This window comes from Corvus brachyrhynchos, unplaced genomic scaffold, assembly GCF_000691975.1.
Source record: "Corvus brachyrhynchos isolate BGI_N302 unplaced genomic scaffold, ASM69197v1 scaffold116, whole genome shotgun sequence".
Classification (NCBI taxonomy): domain Eukaryota; kingdom Metazoa; phylum Chordata; class Aves; order Passeriformes; family Corvidae; genus Corvus; species Corvus brachyrhynchos.
Window position 1 is genome coordinate 14,023,554 of NW_008240221.1, and position 11,335 is coordinate 14,034,888.

An 11,335-nucleotide genomic window follows, 5' to 3' on the forward strand; every position below is an offset into this window, starting at 1 on the left:
CCGCAGCGGGTAAGCTTGTCCCTCTCCACAGCAATCCAATGTCACTTCATACGGGGCCACAGCTGTGGCCATCATCAGCCTGGAGGCCTTTGCTGGCATGTGGATAAACGCTTTCCTTGTTTGTGTGCTTTGCATTTTCTGGGTCAAAAAGAAAGCCTTGAACTCTAATGAGAAGATCTTGCTGCTTCTGGGATGCTCCAGGTTTTGCTCTTTGTGCATCTCTTGGACATACTCATTTCTTTCAATAATTTATCCCAATTACCTTTATGTTCATACCGTACTTCAACTAGCTGTATTTTTTCAAACCTTTTTTAATAATTGCAACTTGTGGTTTTCTGCCTGTCTTTGTGTTTTTTATTGCATAAAAATTGCGAATTTCAGGAACAGGTTCTTCATCTACCTGAAAGTAAAAATTGACAGGATTGTGCCGTGGCTGTTTTTGGGGTCAGGGATTTTAGCTTTGGCTATTGGCATCCTTGCCTACGACATCGCTGCTAAACCTCACTGCAACAACCGCAATTCCACTGCACAAGGAAACTTTTGGAGAACAAATATCAAAATGGATAAACATTTTTTCCCTTCTTTTTTTCTCGTTGGCTTTGGATATGCTGCTTCATTTATGGCAGTCATCTTTTCTGCTGTTTTCCTTCTCTTTTCTCTCTGGAGACACAAACGCAAGATGCAGACAAACTCCATGAAGAACCTCAACATGGAAGCCCACATCAGAGCCATGAAATCTATTCTCTCCTTCTTAGTGATGTACAGCATCAATTTTGTATGTTTGGTCTTAGAAATGGTTTATGTCACAAGGACTGGAAGTCATATGGCATTTCTCATTGTAGTATTTCAGTACACTTTTCTGGGCGTTCACTCCCTTATTCTGATTTTCAGCAATCCCAAATTAGAAAAGACACTGCTAAGGATTCTTCCCTTAGAAAGAAGTGTGAATTTCAAGGTTTGCATGAGTTAGGAACTGTAATAAAAACAGGAGCCCATGCAAAATGTTGATATTTCATTATAGAAAACAAGTAGTTTAATCTCTAATGCAACTCTCCAAGCAGTGTAGATGATACAAATGTTCTTATCACTGAGATTAAGAATATATCATTCAAATACTATGAACTAAAATAATGTGACTTAAATAAGATATGTTCAATTATAATTTCATTTAGGTAATTCTTTGAGTTAAATTATTGCCAGTAACAAATTTATTTAGACGTGGTACAGGGGCTGGCTGTAAAAGAGCAATGACAATACTGCAAACCTGCCATGAATACTCTGGCATGTTCTGTTTGAAACAACGGAATTAACTACAGGTTTATCTCTATTTTGGTTTACCTTTCTTTCTGCTGTGGCCCTGTGCTGTGTGATATATTATGGGCTGTATCACTGTCCAGCAGTGGCTGACAGCTCTGTGTGAACATGCTGATCCCTGTCACTCACCAGAGGTGCTCACTGATGCACAAACAGCGAAGCAGGAACGGCCCCGGGTGCTCAGGGGGTGCAGAGCCCCCTTCCCACGCCAGCCCTGTGTGTCCTCTCTGCCCCACTGCCTGCAAGGACAGGATTCCCTGCTCTGTGTGACTGCCCTGCTGGCCTGCTTTGACTTGGTGATGAGATTGGCTTTCCCAGTGGACTCTGGCTCAGTAAACCCCATATTTTGTTCTGGATCAGGGGAACAGCATGAAAACGGAGTGGAGGAGACAACTCATTATGAACTGACTGCACCCCCTTGTGCTGCTGTGGGGGAGGAGGTGGAGGAGCTGGGGATGAAGGAGTGAAGTTGAGCCTGGGATGAAAGGGTGGTGGAGGCAGTGTGATCTAGTTTTGTATTTCTTGCTCATTATCCTACTCTATTTTCTATATGCAAATAAATTAAATTCATTTTCCCCATGTCAAATATATTTTGTCCATGACAGTAACAGAGGAGTGATCATAAAATAGTTCCAACATGAACAGAGCAGAACCTGAATTGATCATTTCTGTCACCAGCTCAGGTCCAGAGGCTGGTCTTAAGCATCTCATCTGGATACATGTCCCCAGGGAAAGGCCTTGAAAGGACAGGAACTGTTGCACATAGGTAAAACCTTATAAAATGAAGGCCTTGTTGCCTTTGTAAAATCATAGCTCAGGCCTGTTACTTCGGCTGAGTAGAAAAGGACTGCAGGAAAGAGACACAGCTGAATTAGGGGCAGAAAAACCTGCAGTGTGATCATCACATGTCCATATCATGATGTATGGTGGTTGGTTGAATTATGTTTGTTATGCTTTAAATTTATGTAAACTGGTAACTGGCTAACTGCTTAAAAAGTCCGGGTTTTTGCAATAAAGTGTCTCTCCTTTGCACCTGCCTGGGGAATCTGTGTTGCTCCTTATTGCAACAAGGAACCACCACACCTCCCTTCTTCCTCTGCTGCTACTCATGCACTTCATCCTTTAATGTGACAGTCCCAACCACTTTCACAAGAAAGCCCTGGACGATCCATCTTATTCCCTACATCCAGTGCAACATCATCCCTCACAACCTCACATACACAAGACTCAGCAGGCAAAACCAGCACCTTGCAGATGTGACCACACAAAACTCCACAGCCCCAGCAAACCACGCTGCAGATCCCTCCTTCCATCCCTGTGAAACCCCTGAGAGTGACACCCAGCTCAGCATCCCTGCCCTGTGCACCAGCCCCACTCAGCTGGCACTGCAGGGGACAGGGTGTCCATCAGCACAGCCACCCTGCACAGCCCATGGGGACAGATGCAGGATGTGCCCAGCACAGGGAAGCTGACCCATGAGAGATGTCAGAAGTCAATGGGAATGGCTGCCCAGTGCTGGCATGCGATGGAAGACTGCTCTGGGTCACATTCCAAATTTTATGACTGAGAAGTGAAAGTGTTAAAAATACTTTTGCCATGGAAAGTGTTGATGAGCAGATACACAGCTCAGGACCAGTTGCACAGCATTCCTATTTGCAGAGACATAAAAATAGCTGGGGGCAATGCTAAAAAAAGGCAGTGCTCCAATACCCTTGGCAGTCACAGCTGGCTGAAAGCAGCAAGGAGGGAGCACATTTTCCCTTTTGCTGGGCCAGGAATGGAAGATTCAGGCTGTTGGACCCATGTGTCCAGTGAAAGCTCAAAATTAACAACTCAACTTCATCCAGAAGAAGCAACTACATCCCACTCCCAAGAAAAGAGAGAGGCATCACCAGAGGCTGCAGGTCCATGTAGAGCCTCCTGGTTGACTCAGTGCCAGAAGCAAAGGCCACAGACATCAGCAGAGCAAGCAGAACCACAGTCCAAGATGCTTTTGTGAATCAGGAAGGATCAAGACCATTTCTCTCCCTGACAATACGGGTAACTGCTGCCATCTCAGTAACTTTAACCATTGCAGTGATTTAGAGTATTGGTATATTTAAACATATTTTGCAGTTGTTCTTTTATTAATATGACATCTGATACATAGAAACACAGAGGAAGACAAAAGCACTTCTAGCTGTTAAGGACATTGTTTACAGTATATCTCTACGGATGCATCCTTGTAGCCATGTGCATCTCCCATCCATATGAGGTCTGCCAGCGCCTTTGCTCTGCATTGCAAGTGCTCAGAGGCACCAAACAGGCAGGGCACACTACTGCTTCCCCTTTTTTTTCCCATTTTTCTTTTGAATAGAGACTGTACACTTCTCCCAAAAACATGGTGGGTTTCTCTGAAGCTCTTCTTTCTTGAGTTCCCAGTCTTCATCTCTCTGGTCTAAGGGGATTTTTCTCAGTGCAGCCTTCCTGCGGTAGTTCCTGCTCTCCACCTCTGCTCTGGGAGAGAAACCAAGAGTGAGCACAGCACAGACACAGCTCCATTCATTGGGACCCATCTACAGGGTCAGGGGCTGGGTCTTGGTCTGGTCAAAACCCTGCTGCCACCCACACTTGAGAAAACACCGCGACGTGCCCGGCATGGTGCAGCCCCAACCTCCCCTCACAGGGACCCCCCTGGGCCCCAGCACTGCCTGGATCCAGACATGGACATTCCGAGTGTAAATCTTGTTCAAGAGAAGGCCAACCCTTTCCTCCTCCTGCAGAGCTCAGATTCACGAAGCTCTGTCAGAAACACCATCCAATATCAGGAAAAACCCTTTTTTTCTGTAATAGAGCAGCTCTGTCCCATCAGTGCAATGCTGTCCTAGCCGAGAGCACAGAGCAAAGCCAGCAGCTCCATATTGATGGACCTCATCACCTGGGCTTTCTATATCATAGAATCACAGAACGGTTTGGGTTGGAAGGGATCTTAGAGATTATCTCATTCCATACCTCCCTGCTGTGGACAGGGATACCTTCCCCTAGACCAGGTTGCTCAAAGCCCCACCCAGCTTGGCCTTGGACACTTCCAGGGATGGGGCAGCCAGAGCTTCTCTGGGCAACCTGTGCCAGGGCCTCACCACCCTCACAGTCAAGAATTTGTTCCTAATATATCTAGTCCTACCTACCTAGGCCATTCCCCCTTGTCCATGCCCTTGTCCAAAGTCCCTCTCCAGCTCTCTTGTAGGCTCTCTTCAGGTACTGAAAGGTGCTCTAAGATCTCCACAAAGCCTATGTTTGAGAGTGGTGGTTGATGCCCATGGCTGCTGGTGTTTAAGAGGCATTTGGAAAATGCCCTTCCTAAGATGCTTTAACTTCTGGTCAGCCCTGATTGGTCAGGCCATAGGACTAGCAGCAGGTCCCTTCCAAATGAACTACCCTATTGTCTGCTGTTAAGTACCTGCTATCAAGGGCAAAAAACCCTTTTTTATAGACTTTTAAATATAAACATATTTATTTATTTACACATGAATATACATATGCCCTTGTTTTAGCTAGCAGGACCCTTTGGTACAGTTTCAACATTTTTCAGAGAGGGTGGCAGCAGACATGGGCTGAGGATCTCTGCACCATCCTTGGCAGCTCTCATAGCATTCAGAGTAAAGCCCTTCTCATGCAAAACAAATCTGATGCAAAATATGCATTTGCTATTCAGAAGCAGCTGTTTTGAAACCAGCTGTTTCCTAACTTTTGCATGTTCATGCAAACCTCAGTGAGTGGTACGGATACTCAGCAGTGGACTATTCAAAATATTTGCATTTTAATAATATTTCCGTGTTGATACATTTAATATTTCCATGTGGATGCAGTCCTCAGCACGGGTCAGTGGCCCAGCCCAGGTAGGCAGGCAGTTCATGCAGCTGGCAACACTTGGGGACTGACAAACAGCATGCAAGGGTCATGGTGGTGCTAGAGGGGACTGAATTTGGATTCAGGAAGAATTTGGATGCTCATAGCCCTGTGTAGATATGCACATCAGCCCTGCATTTGGTGGAGACCCTCAGACTGTTATTTTAAAAATTGCCTTTTCTCTCTTTTTGCGTGACAGGCAAATATCCAAAACTGACAGGGATGCTGTGTAACAAAATGTTCCTCATATTTATATCCCACAGATACTATGAGTGGAGGGCAGAGCTGCTCTGTGCTGTGCAGCATTTTGTGCAAGCACACTCCTAACTGCAGCACACACGGTACTGCCCTGCTCCCTTTGGCACTGCCTGACCTTGGACATCACCTCTAGGACCTTCTACACATCCGAAGGAGCAGAAGGGAATTGAAATTACTCTACAAATGACAGCCATTCCTTCTAGTTAACTCCAAGTTTGCTGATGTGAGGCAGTGAGGCCAGTGTGTGAGGGTGAAGGCATCCACTGTGGTCTTAAATTATAGTGGCTGGGCTTAAAAAGTGTTCTTGAGTCTCAGTGATAAACTCTTGGCTGCCCACAGGCTGGGTAATGGCTGTGAGGTGATCATACAGGCTTTGTGTGTCTTATAAAATGTTCTAGACTGGGCATTTGAAGCATCTTCCTAGCCATTAGATCTCCCAGCCACGGTGAGCCATGCAGCTGTGGGGTGTGTCAGGCCAGCATGTGGTTCTGAAAGACAAGTCTTCCACCTTAAATCAGTCATTCACCTCCAAAAGCCCTTCATCAGCTGACCTGAGTCATCCCAGGCTGTTGCTAAGGTGTCTCAGACCAGGATGTTAATCATCCTGTCAATCAACCTGTCAATCATTCTCCCAGGCACCTCCACCTGCCCTTCTGCATCATCCAGGCAATTCCCCTACCCCTGCTGTCAGTTCACTGCCATGGCTCTGGAGCACATCCAAGGCACAGCAAATGCCACAGACTTGGCAGAAATTACTGGTGAGATTAGTGCAAAAAGGACAGCACTGAACAGGCAAGTAATTGCTATAAATTATTCATACAGGGGCAGAAGCCTGCAGACTTTCACCCTCTAGGTTAGACAATATTTACCTGTTCTGGTTTAGAAACTAAGCATGCCAAGAGCTGAGAACAGTATATAGAGAATCTCCACTGGAAGACAGTGCCCCATTCTCAAAGGTCTGGCAAACCTGAGCTTTACTACTTAGCCATTGTCTAGGTAGTAAAAAAATCTAATTTTCAAAGCTTTATTATCAGCTGCTGGTTGCCTAAATGCCTTTAAACTGAAGGTCTGAGAGTAAGAAGAGCTGATACTCTGTGTGGAAGGAAAGTGGTGAATAGTGAGGAATTACAGTATGTCAGCTCCAAAAACAGTGAGACTTTAAAGTGGTCTGGATGCCCCATTCCAGCAGTGGTGAGATCCATCAGGCTGGATGGGGCTTTGAGCAATCTGGTCTAGTGGAATGGGTTCCTGTCCATGGCAGGGGGTTGGAATGAGATGAGCTTTAATGTCCCTCCCAACCATTCTGTGATTCTATTATCCTGTGTTGGGTGGGCAGGTAAAATGCAAAGCTATCAGCATCCTCCATAATAGCCAGAGCTTGGAAATGAGAACTTGGGGCTCCCCTACAAATTTTTTTGGGCTCTCTACAGGGGGATTTTGCACAGTTTGTGTGTCTTTTCCTATGGAAGGACACTGATGCTGTGTGAAGATAAAAAGTGGGCATGGGGCATTGCAGCAGGAAGCAACAAGCTGAAGAACTACAGCAAAAGGACAGCAGTATCTACAGAAAGGTTTATGTGGATTAATGAAAAGTGGCATTTGTAAGGCACTGGCCTCCTCAGACATTTGCCCATCACTGTGCCTGATTTTGAACTTGGCAGCTCGTGTGCTGCACTGGCAAGCTGGAGACTTTGAGTTGGATAAATGCCTATTAAAAAAAATATGGGATGTACATGGTACCAAAGCAGTCTTGAGAATGGTGGCAGTGGTAAAAGAGATGCCAGTGAAGGATGATGGTGGGACTGTAAATTCATAGAAAAACTCAGGAAGAAAATACTTTTGGGAGCTCTCAGCATCCCAGGGTCTGGCATGGGCAGGTTTCATGGGTAGTGTATTTAGATAAAGTGGTGTTGGGACTATGGCTTGCACTGGTTGACCTCTGGTGATCTGTCCCACTGCTTTAGAGAGATGCAGGATGGGACACAGCTCAAACCTCTGCAGTAAAGCATCCTGATCCAGGGAAACACCTTTGCAAGATGAAAATACCTGTGAGCCAAGCCAATGGCAGAAAACCAGGAATGGTAATTGGGAATCCTTAAAAAGCGCATTTCTTATGGCATGTGCTGCCACAGTGGTAACTGTAAGCAATTAAAACAACAAGGATTTCCCCAAAATCTGGGCGTAGTATGAGGCCATCCTATTAACTTAAGTGGTCTAGCTTTCTATAATTATGTAAAAAATAGGGTAGCTTTTTTCTTTACTATAAGAAAAGCCAAATTTTATATATATATATACACACATACAACTGCTGAGGGCTGTTCCTAAACAACTCAACCCGTGTATTTGCCATTCACCACTGTAAGGGGTTAACACTTGTCAGCTGTTGCTTTCATTTCTGTTGCTTAATAACGGCTCTGCAACATCCTTACAAAAACAATGATGTCATGAAGTGGTAACGATTTTGAAAACATAGCAAGGCAAACCGCAGGAGGCAGGGGAATAAAAGAATGTCTTCTCATGGCTTCCCTGTCACAGGCCCGTGTTTGCTTATCCACGACAGCTTGTGTGTCAGGGCTTTAGCAGGCTTTGGGTGGGAAGATAAGCAACACACTGTGTTTGTTCTGCTCCTCTGTGGAGCAGTGAGGTTAATTTTCACTGCAGCCGCAGCGGGACTTGCCACCAATACTCACTTTTCCAAGAACTTGGAGCACTCCCGGTGTCCATAGATCTCCGCGAGCCTCCGGGGAGTGTCTCCGAAGAGGTCGGCGGCGTCCATGGCAGCGTGCAGGGAGTGAAGGGCGCGGAGCCCCCGCAGCTTGCCCGCCTCGGCAGCGAAGTGAGCCGCGGTCCAGCCCACGTCGCTGCGCAGGCAGTGCCGGGCGCCGTGATCCACCAGGAGCCTGACCAGGTCTGACCGCCCTTGGAATGCGCAGCAAAACCAGGAGAGAAGATGCTTTAGGATTTATACCTTCAGGATGCAGAAGGCGGTCACACACAGCTGGTCATAATCCCCTTAGTCACGGATTTCACCGACCTGACTATTTGTTTTACCATATAAATGATACTGAATAGGAAATGCTGGTTATTTTCTCCCGAATTAGACTATTTTCAGGAGAAATTTACAATAAAAACAACAATCAAATAAAAAAGCTTTCTAATTTCTGAACAGCACATCTCAATCAGTCATTGACCAATTGGCTCTTTCATTGCTTCATTTTGGTTTTTACTTAAATTGCAAAATAAAATTTAAACATTGAGAACAGGAAAACCTGTGTACAGCTTTACTAAGACAAAGGTTTGTTGGATAGTAGATAGAGACATTGTTTTTATTCACCTTCACATTCTTCTAACCTGTGGAACTGTTTAAATAAGAAAAAAAAATCTTTCTACCCCACTTGACACTGTCTTGACTGTGCTGGATCATTCCCAATTGCATCTAGACCATGTTGGTCTTGCATCATCAATCTGTTAAGTAACTCAGTTCCCTTTGCTGATGTCTAAATGCTTAATAATCAAAAAAGCATGGTCTTAAGTGTAAAATAGCAAATCACACTCTTGATTTCTGAGCAAAGACAGATGCCATGACACGAGATCCCAACAAACGCTGTAGCACAGAGAAGCAGAGGTCCAGTTTCCCATTTTACATTGTGTACAATTATACATTATATATTGTTGCATCATCTCTTTTTTGGGCTGCAAATGGATATTTGACTTTATCAAACACTTCTGAAGGTGAAGGATCAAATGGGAGCTGCAAACAGCTCTGATCCTGCATTGTTCATTTAAGCAGGTGGGATAAAAGGAGAGCAATGTAAAACACAGTTATTATTTTGTTCTATTGGGTTTGATAAACACCTGGTATAAATACAGCAGGTTTGACTTTCTGCTCCTTCCCACAGGAGTACATGAGAAACAACCTCATGGAGTCACCTCTTAGAAAAGTAATGGGGGGGAAAAGCAGCCATTCCCTATGTACACATCATGTAAATTGAAAATTGTCTTGTGATGGAAGAAAAAAAGCTAAAAATCACTTCAACAGCTGTCCCATAAATTATTTTGTAGGCACAGTTCCAATTTAAGTGGATATTTAACCTTTTTTGCTCATTAGGGACGAAATTATCAGATACAAGCTGTGATTTTGCCAGCATAGATACAATTACAGTCAGCATCACCTTTTATGACATCCATTCACAGGGGTAACAGAGCTGGGGGTGCCCTTACCTTTGGCAGCAGCCCAGTGCAGGGGGGTCCTGTCATGCCAGTCAACATCCTTCTGGTTCGGGTCACAGTGCCCTGCCCTCAGAATCTTTTTCACCAGGTCATAGTCCCCCACAGCCACGGCTTCGTGGAGCTCTGTCATGCTGCACTCTTCAGGAAGTCGCCTGCTAACAGAGGTATGGTCGTTTAGTGGGTGTTCACTGATGTACCAGCTCCTCTCAGCAACTTTAAAAGGTCAAGCAGCACCTGGATTAAAAATGAGACAGGCACTGTGACAAACCAGGATTTGTACAAAAATAAGGAAAAAGGAATGACAGGAGGCAAACAAAAAAAAGTTATAATTTATCTTCAAGCCGGTGGTCACAGACCAATGGTGACTTTTGGTCTGTAGACACAGAAATCTGCAGCAAAGTGCAGTCCTTTATATAAAGGACTCGTAGCTAAAGCCACACTGAACATTTGCCCTGGGTTTGTTGTGCTCACTAACCATGGGAACTGGCTCCTCCCTTGCCAGTGCTGTGGGTCTCTTACTGGTAGCATTTCATTTCAATGACAGAAATGCCTTTGCAAGTATTCTCTGATGTTCTTTGGTGAAAATAATAAAAAGGGATGAAAATAATTATTCTTATTTTAAAAAAAAGAGATGATAGGGCAAGGAGGAATGGTCTTAAACGAAAAGATTCATAGCCTGTTTCACACCTGGGTGGATGGACTGTGCAGGTAAGATCCAAAAGAAAGACCCATACTCATCTTTTACTGAGTTTGAGTCCTGTACATCTCGGAAAATCTGAATATATTAAAAAGAAAAGTAAATTTTGGAGCTCCTAGTGGGCCACAGAAGTATCACGGGATTTGGTCTCTCTGATACTTTAACCACCCCTGTACTGCTTCCTCCTCCTCATTGTCTCTCACTAATCTTGAAGAACCTGTTCCTTTAGATTAAAAAGAGATCTTCTGATTTGTTCTCCAACACCTTTCAACAGCATCAAATCTATCCTGAAAACGTCAAACTTTAATGCATCCAACCTATCACTGAAATGAGGGCTGGACAAAAGTATAGGAAAAAAAAGTCTTGGACTTTTTCATACAACTTTATTCTTTTCCACCTTCAGGTCATACCCACACACATACACCCAAAGGGAAGGGAAGCTGCTGATTCCAAGGCAGGAGCTCAGCAGCTCTCCAAGGGGGCAACTTCATAAGCGATTTAGGCCAAGCCAAATTTTACCTGCCCTCCTCCCCTGCTGCCTCCCTTTGCTAGCCTTGAAGCTCATAGGGCCATTTCACAGCTGTTGGTCTCTCACAAAATTAATCTTTTATTATTGGTGCCGGTTTTCAGGTGAATTCCCTGAATTCAGCATTACTGAGGGGGCAAACACCAGGGCTGTGCAAAGGGGGATGAGTGCAGATCTGCCCCACAAGTACGGACCTGTGCTAAATCCACCTTCTGCCACTCCAGAAGTTGTACCCAAGTGTGGTACCTAGAGAGTGGGAAGCGTCCTTCTCCTAAGGACAGAGGAAAAGATTTGTATTTTTACAGCACAACCTTGAGCCAAAGTGCCGTCCCCCCATGCTCGCCCGGCCACAGGCACTGCAGCTCCTCCACGGGGGGTTGCAACCCATCCGGGGGAATTTTCTCACGGGGCTCCTGTTGCCT

General features: G+C 45.0%; 2 protein-coding genes across 4 annotated transcripts in view; one reads left to right on the forward strand and one right to left on the reverse strand.

The window, feature by feature from the left end:
* Positions 1–997, forward strand: part of LOC103622882 (taste receptor type 2 member 9) — a 1,559-nt gene extending 562 nt beyond the window's left edge. Inside the window, exon 2 of the mRNA XM_017744925.1 lies at positions 15–997. Coding sequence (XP_017600414.1) covers positions 15–970 — 956 coding nt within the window. The 3' untranslated portion in view covers positions 971–997. The remainder of the gene's footprint in view (positions 1–14) is intronic.
* A 2,397-nt stretch (positions 998–3,394) lies between these two features.
* On the reverse strand, positions 3,395–11,320 carry ANKRD66 (ankyrin repeat domain 66). 3 transcript variants are annotated; one of them, XM_017745102.1, is made up of 4 exons: positions 11,225–11,320; positions 9,682–9,842; positions 8,151–8,379; positions 3,395–3,810 (listed from the first exon to the last, which is right to left on the reverse strand). In XM_017745102.1, the coding sequence occupies exons 1-4, from the start codon at positions 11,299–11,301 to the stop codon at positions 3,630–3,632; spliced, it is 648 nt and encodes a 215-aa protein (XP_017600591.1). In that variant the 5' UTR covers positions 11,302–11,320; the 3' UTR covers positions 3,395–3,629. The 3 variants fall into 3 exon arrangements, with proteins under 3 accessions (XP_017600591.1, XP_017600590.1, XP_017600592.1); XM_017745101.1 differs by having other exon boundaries at positions 9,682–9,845; positions 11,225–11,317; XM_017745103.1 differs by lacking the exon at positions 11,225–11,320 and adding an exon at positions 9,925–10,726.
* Positions 11,321–11,335: the final 15 nt, after the last annotated feature.